General features: G+C 47.9%; 1 protein-coding gene across 1 annotated transcript in view; it reads right to left on the bottom strand.

The window, feature by feature from the left end:
• The window catches only part of CACNA1B (calcium voltage-gated channel subunit alpha1 B), a 183,650-nt gene that overhangs the window by 76,492 nt on the left and 87,016 nt on the right, over nucleotides 1-20,142 (bottom strand). The window contains exons 19-20 of the mRNA XM_021691077.1: nucleotides 12,565-13,356; nucleotides 11,407-11,624 (exon numbers count right to left, since the gene is read on the bottom strand). Coding sequence (XP_021546752.1) covers nucleotides 11,407-11,624; nucleotides 12,565-13,356 — 1,010 coding nt within the window. The remainder of the gene's footprint in view (nucleotides 1-11,406; nucleotides 11,625-12,564; nucleotides 13,357-20,142) is intronic.

The raw sequence follows: 20,142 nt of genomic DNA, 5'->3' as shown, positions 1-20,142 counted from the left end.
AAAAAAAATCAATGAAAAAGAATCTGATTTTTTGAAAAGATCAGTGAGATTAACAAACTTCTAGCAAGACTCACAAAAAAAAAAAAGAGAGAGAGAATGAGAGAGAGAAGGCACAAATCACCAATTTCAGGAATGAGACAGGGGCTGTCACTACAGATCACAAAGACATTAAAAGGATAATAAAGAAATACTACAAACAACTACACACACAATTGACAAATTAAATGAAATTAACCAATTCCTTCAAAAGCACAAACTACTACAACTTACCCAATATGAAATAGATAACATAGCCTTGTCACCATTGAGGACTATTTTTTAATTCCAAAAAGATATGTTTCATTGGCAAATTCTACTAAACGTCTAAAGGACAATTAACACCAATTCCACACACTCACCTCCAAAAAACAGAAGAAGAAACACTTTCCAATTCAATGTATGAATTTAGTACCATTGTGATACCAAAACCAAAGACAGCACAAAAAAATAAAAAGGAAAGAAAGAAAAGTACCATTATCCCTTACGAATACAGAGGCAAAACTCCTTCACAAAATATTAACAAACACGAATCAGCAATATATAGAAATAACTGTACAATGACCAGTAGAGCTTATCCCAGGGATGCAAGGTTGACTTAATATTTGAAGACCAATCAGTATAAACTGCCATATTATAAAAGAAAAACTACATGATCCCATCAACTGATGCAGAAAATCATTTGACAAAATTTAACACTGATTTAATGTAAAAACTCTCAGAAGAAAAAAGGATTAGAGGGGAACTTCCTCAACTTGATAAAGAACATCAACCAATATCCCCCCCCAAAAAAAAACCTCAAAAAGCTAAAAACTACAGCTAACATCATACTTCACATTGAAAGACTACATGTTCCCTCCTCCCACAAGATGGGACTAAGAGAAGGACATCAGTTCTCTCCACTGCTGTTCAATACAGTTCTGGAAGCTGGCGGTGCAATAAGGGGAGAAAGGATATAAAAGACACACACATCAGAAAGTGAAAAATAAACTGTTCATTAGCAGATGACTTGATTCTTTATGCAGAAAATCCCAAGGAATCTACAAACACCTGGGGGAAATACAAACCAAAATTACATAATTTCTTTAAAATCTGATGAAAATGAAGGCACCAAATGTCAGAATCTATAGCATACAATTAAATTAGTAATAAGAGGAAAATTCATAACCTTAAACAATCATGTAACAAAAATTAAAGAATAAAGTAAGTAAACGAAGTCTCTAACTCAGGAAGCTAGTAAAGGAACAACAAAGTAAAACAAAAAGGCAAGAGGGAAATAATAAAGATAAAACCGGAAAGTAACAAGTTAAAAATCAAAACCACAGTAGAACTAATAAATAAAATAAAATGCTGGTTCTTTTTATGAAAACCTACAAAATATATAAATCACTAATCTAATCAAGGGAAAAAAAGAGGAAAACATAAAATACACAGGACAAAAAAATGACAAGGGAGGAAAAACAGAGGAAATTTTTTAAAAAACTTAAGCCACTTCTTTGCATAACTATATATACATAAATTGGAAAACCTAGATCAAATGATCATGTCTAAAGAAATTGTAATTTACCAAACAGATCTCAGGAGATAAGAAATTTAAACAGACAATACCCATACAGAATAGAGAAATTATCAAAGAATTGCCCTTCACAATGAAACCAGAGCCAGATGATTTCACAAGGGAATTCTAACCAAACAAGCAATCCTAACGCTAAACTATCCCAGAAAAGGAAAAGAAAACGTTCTAATTCTTCTTGTGAATCAGTAAGAGGTATAACATATAGACCACCTCGGGTTAACTTTCCCCATAAAGTGCCCCTCAATTTTATAATACCCTCACTTCAGGAAAACATGTATCTCGCATTACAATATAACATTTTGTATATTCCCCCAAACCCAATATAACATTTTTTTAAAAGATTATTTATTTGAGAGAGAAAGAGAGAGAGCTGGGGAGGAGGGGCAGAGGGAGAGGAAGCAGACTCCCCACTGAGCGCAGAGCCAGACCCAGTGCTCAATCCCAGGACTCTGAGATCCTGACCTGAACAGAAATCAAGAGCCAGCTGCTTAACTGACTGAGCTACCCAGGCGCCCCTCAATATATTTTTAGCCAAAAAAAATGTAGGGAAAAACTCTCAGCCAAGATTTCAAGTTCAGTTGGTTGACTATTAGAATTATGTGTGGATTTTTTTTTAAGATTTTATTTATTTATTTGACAGAGAGAGACACAGCAAGAGAGGGAACACAATCAGGGGAAGTGGGAGAGGGAGAAGCAGGCTTCCCGCCGAGCAGGGAGCCCGATGCAGGACTCGATCCCAGCACTCTGGGATCATGACCTGAGCCAAAGGCAGACACTTAACAATTGAGCCACCCAGGTGCCCCATGTGTGGATGTTTTTGAAAATTACAATAAGCTTCAACAAAGGAGGTGTCCAAAGCAACTGCTTGTTAACAGCTTTTTTAACTGTGGTGATCAGGGAACAATGTGCTAAGCATTTTGTATCCTAATATGATAGCTTTTACTTTTCAGCGTTTGTGCTTTACTTATAGTTTTAAAGATTTATTTATTTATTTTGAGAGAGAGAGAGAGAGAAAGAGAGCACAAGCAGGGGGAGTGGCAGAGGGAGAAAATCTCAAGCAGACTCCCCACTGACCGTGAAGCCCAACACGGGACTCAATCTCACAACCCTGAGATCATGACCTGAGCCGAAATCAAGAGTCAGACCCCTAACTGACTGAGCCACCCAGGCACCCCAGTTATATTTTTAAAAATTAACTGGGGATTTTGAGTACAACCAACTTTAATACATTATAATTTTTATAGTACATTATAATTTTCCCATTTAAAATGATAGGAAATGGAAACACTACAACATTTAATTTTCAGTAATGGATTAATGAAGTTAAAAATAAGGGAATTATATAACATTCATATCTAAACCTTATGATACTTGAACATAGGATAAGAAAGCTACAGAATACATCTCACTTTAAAATATGCAATTATATAAGACTAATGAATCACTGACCTCTACACCTCTGAAACCAATAATACATTATATGTTAGTTGAATTTAGATTTTAAAAATAATAAATAAAATAAAATATGCAATATAATGATTTACAAGAAATACATATTTGGTCACTCAGATGACCACAATGTATTTCTCAGATGCATTTGGCCTTCATACACAGTTCCTGAGAACGCTTCAGAGCCATAAAGGGGACATGGGTATCCTGTTACTAATGAAGGTGACTTCTGGACTCCACCCAAGGGTGGGAGCTGGTTGCCAGGAGGACTAACCACATGATTAGAGGGTTGAGACGTTCAGCCCCAACGCTGACTTCCAGGGAGGGAATAGAGACTGGAGGATGAATCAACCAACAGCCAATGACTTAGTAAATCAGGACTGCAACAAAGCCTCCATAAAAACCCAAAGACTGGGTTCAGAGAGCCTCTGGGTTGGTGAACAGGTGGAGATTGGGAAGAGTGGCATGCCAATAGAGGGCATGGAAGCTCCACACCCTTTCCCCAGACCTCACCCTATGTATCTCTTCATCTAGCTATTGATTCTTATCCTTTATCATATCCTTTAACAAAATGGTAAACATAAGTGTTTCCCTGAGTTCTGTGAGGAAATTAAAGAACTTAAGGAGGAGGTGTTGGAACCTCCAATCTGTAGCTGTTAGGTCAGAAGCACACGTAACAGCCTGGGACTTCTGACTAGTGTCTGAGTGGAGCATGGGAGGCAGTCTTATGGGACTGAACCCTTAAGCTGTGGAACCTGATGCTATCTACTGGTAGGCAGTATCAGAAATGAGTTGAATTCTCAGACACCCTACTGGTGTCTGAGAATTGCTAGGTCCTGGGTGGGAGCGGACCCTTCCATGTTGGAATTGGGTCTGGGAACCCTAAAAGAATTCGTGTCAGTAAAAAGCATCAATCCAAGGATCCTACATAAATTATTAACAGACTGTAACATCACATTAAAAAATATGTTAACTGGGGTGCCTGGCTAGCTCAGTCGGTAGAGCATATGACTGTTCATCTTGGGGTTGTGAGTTCAACCCCCACACTGAATGTAGAGATTACTTAAAAATAAAAATCTTTAAAAAAAATGTTAACTAAGTGGGGCTTATTCTAAGATCGCAAAGACAGTTCAATAGCAGAAAGTTCATTACTATAAATCCCCATATTTAAGGGGGAAAATGTATGATGTCTAGGGTGCTGAAAAGGCCTTCAACAAAATTCAGCATCTACTCCAGACAAATACTTATTGAAATAGGAATTAATGAGTACTGTACCTTGATTTTACTTACATACACACACACACACACACACACACACACACCTCTCAAGCCCAAAATTAGAATCTTATTTAGTACAGGCAGAAACAAGGTAAGGGTGACCACTAACTCCACTGTTACCTGACAGTGTATTAGCCAGTGCAATCATGCAAAAAAATTTTAAATTTTTTTTAAAAAGCAAACAATGAGAGGTCCAAGATAGGAAAGAAATAGTTAGAACTATATTTGTAGAAGTTTTGAAAATATACTTGGGGAAAAAAATCCAAGAGTCAATGCTAAAACAAATGCACAATTTGAGGGTTCAGGAAAGTAGTAGGATACAAAACTGACATATAAAAGTCAATAGCCTAGGGTGCCTGGGTGGCTCAGTCGGTTAAGCATCTGCCTTCGGCCCAGGTCATGATCTTAGGGTCCTGGGATTGAGCCCCACATCGGGCTCTTTGCTCTGTGGGGAGCCTGCTTCTCCCTCTCCTTGCTGCTCCCCCTGCTTGTGCTCTCTCTCTCTTTCTCTGTCAAATAAATAAATAAAATCTTTGGGGGGAAAAAAAAAGTCAATAGCTTAGATTTCTGCACCTAGCAGAAGCCATGACAGAAACCAAATTAACCCTTGCACCAGTAATAATCAGAAACAGTAGACAACAAGAGAATGAAAAGACAAGCCACAAACTGGGGGAAATCATTTGCAAACCACATATCTGATAAAAGACTGGTATCCAAAACATAGAAAGGAATCTTAAAACTCAATAATTAGAAAACAATCTAATTAAAAAGTGGGCAAAAATGTCTGTTCTCAGACTACAATGGAACTAAACTAGAAATTATAACAGAACGATAACTGGAAAGTCCCCAAATATGTAGAAATTAAACAACACACTGCTAAGTAACACATGGGTCAAAGAGGAAATCTCAAGATAAATATAAAAATATTTTTAACTAAATGAAAATGAAAACACAACTTATCAGTTTGTTGGATGCAGGAAAAGCAATGCTTACAAGAAAATTTATAGCACTGAATGCATATATTAGAAAAGAAAGATCTAAAATCAGTAATCTAAGCTCCCACTGTAGGGAAAAAAAAAAACCATTAAAGGTACGCAAAAGAAACAATGAATCGTGGATCACTGCATCAAAAACTAATGATGTACTATATGGTGGCTAATATAACATAATAAAAAAATAAAATAAAAATAAAAGTAAGCAAAAGAAAAGACATAATAAGAATTAGAGCAGTGGGGCATGTGGGTGGCTCAGCTGGTTAAGTGTCCAACTGGATTTTCGGCTCAGGTCATGATCTCAGGGTCATGAGATCAAGCCACAGGTTGCCCAAGCTGGGCGTGAAGCCTGCTTAAGATTCTCTCTCTCCCTCTCCCTCTGCCCCTCCACCTATCCCTCTCCCTCTCAAAGAAATTTAAAAAAAGAAAAAGAAAAAAAAGAATTAGAGCAGAAATCAGTGAAATTGAAAACAGAAAATAAAGAATATCAACAAAACCAATGCAAATCTTTTCAAAGAAACGATCATTAAAACAGATAAATCTCTATTTTAGGCTAACTAAGAAAAAAGAAGGAAAACACAAATCATTAATATAAGAAATAAAAGAGGGGACATCGCTACTGATCTCATGAAGATGAAAAGGATAATAGAAGAACACTATGAACAACTCTACGCCCACAAATTCAATAACTTACATGAAATGGACCAATTCCTTGGAAGGACAAATCTATCAAAACTCACACAAGAAGAAACAGACAATGTAAATAGGCGTCTATCTATTAAAGAGATTAATTCATAAGTTAACTACCTTCCAAAACAGAAAGCACCAGGCCCACCCAGATGGGTTCACTGATGAATTCGACCAAACATTTAAGGAAGAAATTATACCAGTTGTCAACAATCTTTTTTTTTTTTTTTAAGATTTTATTTATTTATTTGAGAGAAAGAGAGAGAGAGCAGGAATACAAGCAGGGGGAGTGGGAGAGGGAGAAGCAGGCCCCCCGCCAAGCAGGGAGCCTGATGCGGGGCTTGATCCCAGGACCCTGGGATCATGACCTAAGCCGAAGGCAGACGCTCAATGACTGAGCCACTCAGGCGCCCCAACAATCTCTTTCAAAGGACAGAAGCAAAGGGAGTACTTCCTAACTCATTTTATGAGATCAGCATTACCCTAGTAACAAAACCAGACAAGGCATTACAAGAAAACTATAGACTAATATCTCTCATGAAAATAGACACAAAAATTCTTAACAAAGTATTAGCAAATCAAATCCCAAAAAGTATAAAAAGAATTATATACCATAACCAAGTGGGATCTGTCCCAGGTATTCAAGGTTCTTCCAACATTTGAAAATCATTGAAAGATCACATCAACAGATTAAAGAAGAAAAGTCACTTGATCATATTAATAGATGGAAAAAAGCATTTGACAAAATCCCAAACCCATTCATCATAAAACCTCTCAGTAAACTAGGAATAGAAAGGAACTTCCCAACTTGATAAAAGACTATCTTCAAAACACCTACAGCTCACCTCATACTTAATGATGAGAAACTTGAAATTTTCCCACTAAGATCAGGTCTACAAGGCAAGGGTGTCACCTCTCACCACTCCTTTCAACATCATGTTGGAAGTCCTTGCTAATGCAATAAGGCAAGAAAAGGAAATAAAACATATACAAATTGGGAAGGAAGACATAAAACTGTCTTTGTTCACAGATAAGGTGATATCTATATAGAAAATCCAAAAGAATCAACAAAAAACTCCTGGTACTAAATGTGATTTTAGCAAGGTTTCAGGATACAAGGTTAATACACCAAAGTCAATTACTTTCCTATTTATCAACAATAAATAAGTGAAATTTGGAATTAAAAGCACAGTATCATTTATATTAGCTCCCCCCAAAATGAAATTCTTAAGTATAAATCTAACAAAATATCTACAAGATCTACACATAGAAAACTGAAACTCTGGTGTATGAAATCAAAGAACTAAATAAAGACAGAAATGTTCCATGTTCATGAACAGGAAGAGTCAATATTGTCAAGGTGCTAGTTCTTCCCAACTTGACCTATGGATTTAATGCAATCCCAATCAAAATCTCATCAAGTTATTTTATGGATATCAGCAAAATTATTTATATAGCGAGCAAAAGTTTATATAGAGAAGCAAAAGATCCAGAACAGCCAACGCTTCCATATAGAAGGAGATGAACAAAGTTAGAGGACCAGTGCCACCCAACTTTAAGACTCACTATAAAGTTACAGTGATCAACACAGTATCGTATCAGTGAAAGAACAGACAAATAGAACAACAGAACAGAATAGATAGCTCAGAAATAGACCCCAGAAATATAGTCAACTGATCATTGATAAAGAAGGAAAGATAATCACCGGGGCAATGATCATCTCTTCAACAACTGGTGCTAGGAACAACTGGACGTTCACATGCAAAAATGAATATAGACATAGACATTATACTCTTCACATAAGTTAAGTCAAAATGGCTCATAAGCCTAAATGTGAAATGCAAAACTGTAAAACTCCTAGGGGATGACATAGGAGAAAACCTAAATGACCTTATTGATGATGATCCTTTTTTTTTTTAATCTTTTTTTTTTTTTAAAGATTTTATTTATTTATTTGAGAGAGAGAGAGAATGAGAGACAGAGAGCATGAGAGGGAGGAGGGTCAGAGGGAGAAGCAGACTCCCTGCCGAGCAGGGAGCCCGATGTGGGACTCGATCCCGGGACTCCAGGATCATGACCTGAGCCGAAGGCAGTCGCTTAACCAACTGAGCCACCCAGGCGCCCCGATGATGATCCTTTTTAGATACAACACCAAAGATATGATCCATGAAAAAAAAATAATGGATCAGCTGGACTTCACTAAAATTAATAAATTCTGCTCTGTGAAAGACAATGTCAAGAGAACAATTAGATGAGCCACAGATGGGAGAAAAAATCTGCAAAAAACACATCTGATTAAAAAAAAGTGTTATCTAAAATTTACAAAGAACTCTTAAAAATCGAAAATAAGAAAACAACCTAATTAAAAAATGGGCCGAAGATCTTAACAGACACCTTACTAAAGAAGATAATGCAGGGCGCCTGGGTGGCTCAGTTGGTTAAGCGACTGCCTTCGGCTCAGGTCATGATCCTGGAGTCCCGGGATCGAGTCCCGCATCGGGCTCCCTGCTCGGCAGGGAGTCTGCTTCTCCCTCTGACCCTCCTCCCTCTCATGCTCTCTGTCTCAAATAAATAAATAAAATCTTTAAAAAAAAAAAAAAAAGAAGATAATGCAGATTGCAAATAAGTATATAAAAACAATGTTCCACATCACACATCATTAGGGAAATGCAAATTAAAACAATTTGATACCACTACACACTTACAGAATGGCCAAAATCTGGAACACTGACAATGCCAAATGCTGGCAAGGCCGTGGAGTAATGGGAACTCTCATACGTTACTAGTGGAAATGCAAAGTGGTATAGACAGTTCAGTGGTTTCTTACAAAACTAAACATACTCTTGCCATATGATCCAGCCATTACTCTCCTTGGTATTTACCCAAAGAAGTTGAAAGCAAGTTCACACAAAATCTTGCACACAGATGTTTTTAACAGCTTTATTCAAAATTGCCAAAATTTAGAAGGTCCCAAGATGTTCTCCAGTAGATGAATGGATAAACTGTGGAACACCAGACAATGGAAATATTATTCAGTGCCAAAAAGAAATGAGCTTTCAAGCCATGAAAAGACATGGAAGAACCTTAAATATATATAGGTAAGCAAAAGAAACCAATCTAAAAAGGCTATGTACTGTATGATTCCAAATATATTGCATTCTGAATAAGGCAAAACAATGGTCAGTAAAGAGATCAGTGGTTGCTAAAGGTTGGGGAGGGGGAGGGATGAATAGGCAGAGCACAGAGAATTATTAGGGCAGTGCAAATACTCTGTATCCTATTATGATGACGGATATATGTCATTGTACATTTGTCCAAACCCATAGAATGTACAACACCAAGAGTGAGCCCTAAGGTAAACTACAGACTTCGGGTGATTATGATGTGTCAGTGTAGATTCATCCTTGGTAACAAATGCATCATCTGGTGGGGAATGTTGGTAATGGGGGAGGCTATGTATGTGTGGGGGGCACAGAGTAAGGGGAACTCTCTGTACCTTCCTCTCTGTTTTGAACCTTAAACTGCTCTCTAAAAAATTAAGTCTCAATTTTTTTTCAAATAAGAAAATTAAAAAGTCAGCAAAAGATATGAACAGGTATCTCACCAAATAAGATATACAGATGACAAACAAGCATATTAAAAGATGCTCAATGTCATATGTCAATAGGGAATTGCAAAATAGAACAATGACATACCATTACATACTTATTAGAATGGCAAAAATACAAAAGACTGACAATACCAGATGTTGGAGAAGATGTGAAGCAACAGGAATTCTCATTCATTGCTGGTGGGAATGCAAAATGATACAGCCAATTTGTAAAACTGTTCGCCAGTTTTTCACAAAGCTAAACACAATCTTACCTTATAATCCAACAGTCATGCTCTTAGCTATATGCCCAAATGAGTTGAAATGAATGTCCATACAAAATCCTGAACATAAATGCTTATAACAGCTTTATTCGTAATTGCCAAAATTTGGAAGCAACCAAGATATCCTTCAATAGGTGGATGGATAAACTGTGGTACATCCAGACAATGGAATACTATTCAGCACTAAAAAGAAATGAGCTATCAAGCCATGAAAAAACATGGAGGAACCTTAAATGCATACTGGTAAGTGAAAGAATCCAATCTGAAAAGGCTATACACTGTATGATTCCAAATATATGACATTTTAGAAAAGGCAGAACTATAGAAACACTAAAAAGATCAGTGGTTGCCAAGCGTTGGGGAGGAGGGGCTTCACTGACTCATGGACAAAAGCCAGGTGGGAACCCTGGGCTCATCCTCAAGCTTAGCCAGAGAGATTCAGACCAGGGGGTTGCTTTCCAGGAGTCTGGGAAGACAGACCCATTAGTATCCGTGAGAGGTGAAACAAGAGAATGGGCCAGGGAAAGCTTTCTCCCAAGGAAGCGAGGAGGAGGGGAGCCTAAGCAGCCAGAGCTGGCCACCTCCCACTGCTACCCCTAGCATCGTACACTGGTTCACAGGCCCCAGATAAGCGCACCTGCGCAAGAGATAAGGGGCATATGCACACGCCTGTGTGTGTGGACCCATCTGCAAACACAGGCAGGCATCTTGTGACCTGGTCTTCTTGAGGAAATCTTCATCTGGCCTTGCATGTCAGCTCTGCTTCCGTGGCCTCTCCCTCTCCCCTGGAATGCTTTCTCTGTCTTTGGTGCTCCCAAGACGTCTAGACACCTTCTACACACAGTGTGAGGGAACTGTATTTGATCCCTACAGGTCTCTCCCTACTAGACGGAGTGACCTGAAGACAGGAACAGCATCTTGTTCACCCTGTATCCTCCTCGGTGCCTGCACATGGTCAGGAGCTCATGAATGTGTGAGTGAGTGAGTGAGTGAGTGGAAGAAGAAAAGGGCTTAGGCAAAGGCCTGTGGGGACCTTAGAGCAGGAATCATAAGGCACATAAGTCGTGGGAAGACCACCGGCTAGTTGTCAGCCTCCATCAAGTCTGGGGCCATGGTCTGTAGCAACTTTCACATGACTATGAAGAGTCATGACTGTCCTGAGGTCTGTCTTCCTGATGAGACTGTGAGCCCCACAAGGGCAGCCCTGGCCTTGCTCCATCCTGCTGTCCCCCAGCACTCCTCTAACACCATGCCTGGCACCGAGCTGGTAATATTTTTGGAAGGGAGGAGAATAGAGCTTAAGTGACGTGTAATAGTATGTAAGGGTAACAGTGTTCCTCTGGGCCACTGGGAAACAATGAGGCATCAAGGCACAGACACTGACCACAAAGGACTTCCTCTCACACAGGCATGCTCTGTCCCCAAGCAGCTGTCATGAAGGGGTTGGGGGGGCGGGGGAGCAAACTGGGCCTACACAAGGTGGGCCCTGCCCCGCTAATACGGGGAGATACTCACTGGGAACAGTTGTGGTCTCCCCAGGAGGGCCGGTCAGCGTCACTGGGATATGCACAGTAGCACTCAGGTCCGACGGTTGACTGCCCATCCGTGTGACATTCCGCTGATTATCTGCATCCTCTGGCTGTTCCTCCACCTTCTGTAGACAAGTGCTGGGCAATGCATGCACAGGGCCCACACCCATTATCCCACTGGCCTCCAGGTCACAGTGTGCCTCCCTGCAACCAAGAATGCACATCAGAGTCTGATTCGGCCCCAAACTGCTATTCAGTCTGCAAAATCCAGCTCCTTATGCCCCTATCCAGACCAAATAAATCCCTGACCACGTCCTCTGCTACTCTGGCATTTCATATGGTTTTTATCACTTTGTACATTTCTGTGTTTTTAGGTCTGAAGGGTAAAATGGGGCTGACTCACCTGTCTGTCCCTGGCACAAGACCAGGCATGGCTAGCATCACAATATGTATAGAAAGGGAACTGTCTGCAGAATGAAGAAGCCTGTAAGAGGATGTTTCCCTAAGCTACTCCACCTAGAGCCCCACCAGACCAAAAGGCCCAACACAGAGCTCTGCACAAAGACAGTGCCTGGACTGGGCTGATCCTGAGCGGTCATCTCCAGCTGCATGAGCTCTGGGAGGCTGGTGGCCTTTGCCTGGGGGCTCCTGTTACCCCAGGTTTCTCACAGAGTCAGAGTCAGATCCTGGCCCAGCTGCGGAAGGGTAGGAGGCCCTCTGTGCCGTGGCCACCCAGCCTGGCCCTATTCTCTTCTACCATTGGCCCAGTGGCCTCCTCAGGCCTTCCTCAGTCTCTCCCCAATTTTCTCTTTTCCGTGGGCCACTATGCTCTTCCCACGCCAACATGTCCCAAACCACTCCCAACAATTTCCCCATGCCCTCTTTCCCACCTGGGTACCTTAGAATAATGGCTGACATTCACTGAGCACACCCTGCCCCCCACACAGTTTTAAGCATTCTACACGTCACCCCCAACAAGGCAGGACTGCCACCGCCGCAGAGAGCTGGAAACAGAGGGCGGGGAGGACCAGCCAGAACAGGTGCCGCGGGGCAGCTCTGCACCCTGAGCCCTGTGGACCCCGCCCACCCCAGCCCCCTCCCCGGCCAGCGGCTCCGCCCACCATCCGCATGCGCACTTCCTCACTTGGGCTGGTGGTTCCGGAGCTCCTTCTCCTTGTCCTGGTCCTCGGCCTCGCCCTCCTTCTCCGCCGCCTCCTTCTCCACATCCTCGTGCGTGGGCAGCGCCTTGTGCCGGGCCCGGTGCCGCCGCGCCGGCTCCTCCCCGCTCCCGGCCTCCCTGGGGCCGGCCCGGGGGCCGCCGCGGTGGCGCGCTCGCCGCTCGCCCTTGGCCGCGCCGCCTTCCTTGCCCTGGGCGGGTGCGTGCCTGTGCGCGCGGTGGCGCCGCGGCTCCCGCTCGGCCGCCTCCTCTGGGGAGGCGCGCCGGTGGTGGCGCCGGCCGCCCTCGGGGCCCGGGCCGCGGCCGCGCTCGCTCCGGGTCTCCTTGCTGCGGCTGCGGTGCGGCCTCGCGCGCTCTTCCCGAGCCCCGGGCTCCCCGCCCTCGGCCTTCGGCGCGTCCACCCTGTCCTCCCCCGCTGCCGCCGGGGCCGGGGCCGGGGCCGGGGCCGGGGCCGCAGCCTTGTCGCGGTGCCGGTGGTGCCTGCGCGGCGGGTCCGCGCCCTCGGCAGCCTCCGGGCCCTCGGGCCGGGCCTTGCCTCCCGAGGCGACCCGCGGCCCGTCGCGGCCTAGCTCCACCACGAGCGGCCGGTCCAGGTGCGTCTTCATGTCAGGCCGCAGGTGGCGCGTGGTGGCGTAGCGCAGCCTCTCCTCGGGGTCCATCTCGCTGTACAGCGCCTCGCAGCTGGCCCTCAGGTTCTGCAGCCGCAGCTGGCTGGCGCGCTGCTCCCACACCGAGCGCGCCTTGGCCGAGTTCTGCGGCCTGCTGTGGGGAGACCGGCGGTGAGCGGCCGCCCCCTGCGCCGCCCTCCGACCTCTCTGCCTCCCAGGGGAAGCCACAGATGGACGCAGCGATGGAGGGGTGGCAGAGTGGGCGCAGGGAGGAGAGGGAGGGAGGAGGGGTGGCCGGAGCCCTCGAGACCCCTGGCAATCGGTGCAGAACAAGTAGGGGATACGCAGGGTAACAAGAATCCAGCACCGCCCCCACCCCATCAGGATCCCAGAGATTGTGAGAGCACCAGCCTGGGGGTCGGGGTGGGGGGCTCAAGGCCACCCTTGAGCAGGTGTACAGGGGCCCTTGGCCAAGGGATGCAGGGCAGTGGGAATGATAGGCACCAGCGTGAGGTGGCAGACAGGCTTCCAGGGCAGGTGGGCTGCTGGCCAGGAAGGCCAACATGGGGAGAGGAGGGGGATCAGCATCCAAATGGGGCAGGACTGAGGAAGAGGCAGGAGGCAGGGAGCCCTCTGCAGCAGCCCTGGGGCATTGGCCTTGCTGCAGCATAGAGCAGAGCTGCCCAGGAAGGGGCTTCTCCATCTCCACTTCCAGAAAAACAGCCACTGGCCAGAAGGAGACAGGGCTGTTTGTGAGAGGCCCTGAGAAGAGGTGGGTCCTCAGGACAGGGCAGGCAGCAGCCCAGGGAGCAAGGGTCCAGGGGCAGTGGGCCCTATCAGGGGCAAAGGGTAAGCTGTGACTGCTCCCTAAGGTGGTCAGCCCCATCCGGGCAGCTGCCCCTCGGCTCAGTGACCACTTGCTCCCAGCAGCCCAGCAGTTAGGTCTAGCGCTAGACATGCTACCTCCTCAGTGCCCTCCACTCTCCTGGCTCCACAGAGAGCCCCTTCCATCCACCAGGGCAGAGAGGAGCCCTCCAACACCAGGACTAGCCTGTGCTTCAGTCTCAGCCCTCACTGCACAGGCTACCGAAGGGCTGACCACCCTCCAGCCTCACCCACAGGGTCACATGTGGGGCGCCACAGCCCTTTGCATTCTGGAATCCGTGCTGAGTAAGGCCTCCAAATTAGGCGACCCCAGTCCCACCTTGGCCAAGCGGAAACCTCATCTGAGGCCGGAGTCTTGTCCTTCAGCCTCTGGAGGTTTCTGGACCCACCGTGGTGGTGGTGGTGGCATCTGTATTCAGAGCCCCACTGGGCTGTGGGCTGCAGTGCCCATCTCATCCAACCCTCACAACTACCTCTTGTCCCTATTTCACAGATGAAGACACCGAGCCAGAAGGCATGACTCATAGAGGGCCCCACAGCACGTCACTGACGCAGCCAGGATCAGACTCACGCAAAGGCAAAACAGAAAAAAGGTATCTGCAGAGGTGAGGCCTTGGCCACACCCCAACCACACTGACAGCACAGGGTCACAGCCTGGGGGGCCCCAGAGCAGGGCCCAGCCTGGGCAGGCCACCAGCAGCAGGGCCCTGACCCACTGAGCACCATGCTGACCTGCAGAGTCAGAGGTGGCCAGGTGTGGGAAAAGCCCAACCCCTGCAGCTGGCCTGCACAAAGTGTGTGATGCCGAATCCTGCCCCTTTGGAGGTGAAGTCCAGGCTCCAGTGTGGGGAGTGCCTCAAAAGTATGAAAGCAGAAGAGCACCATGTCTACCCCTCACCTGGGAGCCCATATGGTGGGCAGGCAGGGCAAGGCTGGGGGACAAGTGTTGGCCTCTCTGGCCATCTGCTAACTGACACCTTCGACTGCCACGCCAGGCCCTGACCCGCCTCCTCTGACACATCCAAGCTGAGCTTCCCTGCTCCCGGAGACACCTTGCAACAGACCCACCACCTTCTGTTTCTTGGACTTCAATCTAGAGCCCAGGGGACCTACCCATCCCAGCCTGGCACCAAGACAAAGGACCAAACTCTGAACAATGCTGAACCATGTGAAATGGATGATAGGAGCCCATGAGGGCTGATGGCCAGTCCAGCAGCTTGACACAGACCTGGACTCCGCGCCATTTGGTCGGCAGAGTTAGTGTTAGATGCCAGTTCTCCGTCAGAACAGACAGGCAATAAAGACGGGGGACAGTGTGGTGGCTGGGAGCTCAGGTAAGGATGGGCTCCTGATGACATGGTTCTGCCCTCAACCTGACCCTAGCCACAGCTCCTTCTCGCCCAGAGACCAGCTAAGCTTCACAAAGAGGTGACTTGTCCACTGAAGTAGAGGGTACCACAGGGCTGGCAGACTCTCCTAGAACTTCCCAGGGGAGCAAGACACTGAGCAGCTGGGGTCACATGGCCCCACCTGGCCCTGCTCCTGCTGGGTCTCTCTCCCTCTCTGGGCCATAATGCCACCTGAAAAGGTCTGTACCTACCCACCACTCGGTGATGTCCTGGCTTCCTCTCTGGGTGTGTCTCTGAGTCCGTGCACCAGGCCTCCCCTCCTTGTTGGCGTCTGAGTCGACCTGCACCCACCTTGTTGCTGTCCTGTCCTTGCTCTGTCTGGCCCATAAAGTAGTGTGGCCACCCCTGGTCTCTCATTCTGCACCTCTCCACCGAGTTCACAAGCAGCAAGGATATGCGAGCGAGTGTCAGGCCACCATCTGACACAGAGTGACAATAATCCAGACGAAGTCCTTATTTAAAAAGGCTCTTTAAGGAGTCACATGGGGGAGCTGCTCCCACAATGTCTCGACCCCAGCTTGCTGGTATAGCCCTATTCGGTCACACCCAACCCAGGCACTGTGGATGCCTGCAGGGCCCAAAAAGGAGCCTCAGTGGCATGGCCCTGCTTTGAGGTCTCTGGGCTGAAAGAGCCAGTTCCCCAAAGCTGCTGACAATGTGAAGCAGCCCTCACTGTGACACCATCAGTACCTACAACCACATCTTACTCCACCTGTGATCAGTCATCCGGGGCCCAACTTTCTTACCCTGTGAGACATCAGGGACCCAATAGCCAGCAGCTCCAAGTGCTTGTGAGCAAGCCCACCTGAGGTCTATGCTGGCTGAGTAGGGAGCAAGTGGCTCAGAGAGGGCAAGAGCTCCCACACCACCGAGACCCAGAGAGGACACCTGGCTACCCCCATCCAGGTGGGTGGACCACACCCAACCACTCCAGGGACTTCTCACCTGCAGCAGTTGGTCTCACCCTTGAGAGGAAGCCCCTGGAGGCAAGCATCCCAAGACCACTTCCCCAGTCAGAATGGTGTCACCTCCAAGAGGGACACACGGGTTTCTGTGGCTCTACTCAGGCTCTGGCTGGTCTAACATGAGACAGCAGCTCTGCTCTTGCTAGGACAACTTCCTAAGGATCACAGATACATCCCCTCCCAAGTCAAAAAGGGAGGGGGCAGGAGGACCCCACGAATGTCCTCAATGAGTCCTACTGAACACTCTACCTCGTGGGAACCACAAGGAGACAGCGCCCATTGGTGCCCAGCAACGGCCACCTCAGGAGAAGCAGATACATGCTCAAGACGCCAGAGAGACGGCACGTGGACAGACAGCAGACAAGAGGACCAGGAGGGAGAGGAGGAGGGGCTGAACTCAGAGTCTGATGCCCGTGAGCAGGACTTGGGAATGTCAGGAAGCATGCCCACCGTCCCCCAGCAGCTGCAGAAGGCTTTCCTGGAGCTGCCCCTGAAGCGAGTGATTTGAGGTGGAAAAGCAGTTAGGAGTGGAGGGAGGTTCGCGTGTAGCTGCCATGAAGCACAGATGGTGTCCTAGCCGAGCAACTCACGGTGAGTTTACGCTGGAGACAGATGAGCTGCGAGATGCAGCACCTCGAGTGTGCTTTACAAAACTGCACATGCAAAAAACAGAACAAAAGAAAAGTGAGAAAACCAGAGAGGGTTCTAAGGGACACAGAACACGTTTAAGCCACGTCAGGTCAGGGCACAGGCTGCAGTATGCATCTGGGCAGGAGGCCAGGGACGCTTCCATCAGAACGGGCACCAGCTGAGACCTCGGGGTAAAAGAGAAGTTGAGAAAGAACGAGCATCCGACGGAACAGTGACACTGAAAAGAACACGGCACACCCCACCATGGCTGGAAGACAAGAAGCTGCAATCTGGGGGCCCATCCACTACAGCTCAGCACACTCTGCCCCACGAAGGGCAGTGGGGTTGGAAAGAGCCAGCACCATGTGTCCCTAAATTCCAAATGGCTCTCCCCTGCCATTTGGTGTCCTGCTCCCACAGGGCCATAGTGGGATGACCTCTGCATTTGCCTTGCCTTTGAGATGGGGCAAAGCCAGCTAACACAGAACACCTTACCTTTGGGCTTTACCTGAGCCCTGCTGCCTGACCACCTGCTCTGCCCTAGCCCACCTAACTCCTTGGCTCCTCAGGCTCTAAACCAGGTGCCTCCAGCTCACCATGACCCGCCCAGGGGCAAGCAGGCTACATCACCAACCCACTTCCCTCGGGTGTTACTCCAGCCATTTCCCAGTGACTTTCAGGAAGCTTTTCCAAAACCAACAGAGAAGCCAAAAATCTCTATGATCATTCCCCTTTAAGGTAGTTTCCCCAGGGGAGGACCACATGACTTCCCAGCTCCTCCTTCTCAAAGCCAAGTCTACACACATTTGTGAGGAGCTCAGAGCAACTCATCCACCTGCAGGTCCTGGATGCAAACAGGTGTGTGGGTCTGTGCAAGTGCGTGTGTGAGAAAGAGTGTGCAAATCAGTGTGTGACTGGGTGTGAGTGCGTATATGGTGTGTAGGAGTGTGGATGTGTGTGAACGAGTGTGAGGCTGTGAATGAGCATGTGTGTTCATGTGAACATGTGTGAGAGTCCAGGTGTGTGTGATCGTGTGTGAGCATGAGTGTGTGTGACAGTGTCAGGGGGACTGAATCATGTGAGGTAAGTGAACAGTGTGGGTGAGCGTGTATACCAGCATTCAGAAGTCCAGGTGAGGAGAAGGGTAACCGAGCTCAGAGAACCAGGAGGGCCATGTCAACCTTAGCGACCCTTCCCTCCCAGGAGCCTGAAGTGGCTGTCACCTGAGGCTGCAGCCCAACTCCAAGGGACAGGGACACCCCTCTGAGGGGGCACGGAGGCTCAGTGCAGCCGCACAGAGCCCAGGGGAGCCTCTCAAACAGCAAGGACACTAAGGGCCCCTCTGCATCCAAGGCATCACAGAGAACATCTGGACCAGTCCTCGCACTTCACAGACCACACAGCATGGCTGCGCGGAGCTGGGTCAAGATGAGTGTCACTCAGGGGCCTCGCCCGCACCCCAACCCAGCAGTGGGGAAGAAGCAGGCGTTGCCCATTCACCCAGCACGACTCACGGGGAGAACAGAAACAGTTGGGAGGGTGGGGGGCAATGGACAGACAGAGGACAGACGGACACCAGGAGCTCTGAGCCTCGGCCTTCAGTGCTCAGAGGTCTCCACACAAAGAGGAGGGCAAACACCAACACACCCACCACCCACACACCCGGGAGTTCAGACCTGGTCTGAAGTGTGCAGGAGCTTCAGTGATCACATCAGACAGACTGCCATCTGACAGAGCCAGACTGAGGACATGCCACAGGGGACAAAGGCCTAAAGCTGCATCCCAGGAGAACCTGCAGGACTGATAGCTAGCCCAAGAAGGGGGAACGCAGAAGCCAGGGCCTGCACGCACCCAGGCTGACATGACATGAATGAGCTGGCACCAAGCTCAGGCCCCACTGTGAGGCAGAACACCTGTGTAGCCCCAGGAGCTCCACCCAGGAGAAGAGAAGCACCGAGATGGTGATCAGGCCAACGGCTGGTGTAATACACCCTGGGCCTGGGTATACCAGTCTGTAGCCTTGTACCTATATAGCAGTGTCCCCAGATGAGGACAGGGGCAGAGGAAGAACATCCAGACCTTTCCTGGTGGCCTGACATGTTCTCCATGGTTGTGCTGAGGGCCCCAGCACCTGCCTCTCTGAGGTCTCAGCCCCGATGGGAATGGACGCCCTGCCATACATCCCTAAGGCGTAGGCAGCTCTGGCAGGTATAGGGCCCATGGGACGATGCACTCACCTCCAAGAGCAGAGAAGGCAAATGCTGAACAGAAACCCACAAGGCCCATGAATAAGTCAAAGGCTCACCTGTTCCCTCTGCTAAAGCAGACCACCAGCAGTTTACAAAGTTCAGGAGAAGGGGCCATCTTCCAGGTCACCACAACCTCCTCAAAGCAAGCCCAGAACCAGGCTGACCAAGTCGTTGAATTGGCCAAACAAAACACAGACAACTGAGCACGGAGCCCCCCCAGTAGCTGTCTTCGTAATGACTGCTGTGTCCTGCCTGGCTACCTGCAGGCCGCCTGCATCCCTGCCTGGGCGCCCCAGGGGTCTGCGGCCTCCTCTAGCTTCTTCTCCCCCACAGAGGCCAGGGCTTCCTGGTTGGCTTAGGGGCAGGTCCTCTGCAAAGGCCCTCCTAGGAAACAGGCCATCACCCTGGGGACTGCTGGACAAGAACAGGGCTGCTATCGTGCACACTGACCAGCACACCCACGCTCCCAGCAAACCCATCCACCCACTCAGCAGCACGGATGCATGCGTCACCACAGATGTGCCCGTGGCTGTTCCTGGGGAACAGGGAGAGGGAGGGAGGCCAGCTGAATCCACACGGGGAATGGGAGGTATGTGGTGGGGTGGGCGTGGCACCGAAGACAAGTCAGCAGTCCCAGGCAGACTCAGCCTGGCCTAGAGAGCGAGCTCCCAACAAAAGGAGAGCTCCTCGGTGCTCTCTCACAGCCACCCTGATACTAGGCCAGACTTCCTCCCTCCTTCCCATTCCTCCCTGCGCCCCATGGGTGACCTCCCCCAGCACCCTGCAGCCTTTGGCCCTG

The sequence above is a fragment of the Neomonachus schauinslandi genome, chromosome 13 (genome assembly GCF_002201575.2).
Source record: "Neomonachus schauinslandi chromosome 13, ASM220157v2, whole genome shotgun sequence".
In the NCBI taxonomy this organism is placed as follows: domain Eukaryota; kingdom Metazoa; phylum Chordata; class Mammalia; order Carnivora; family Phocidae; genus Neomonachus; species Neomonachus schauinslandi.
Note: the sequence above shows the minus strand (reverse complement) of the source record. Positions and strands in the feature narration are given on the sequence as shown.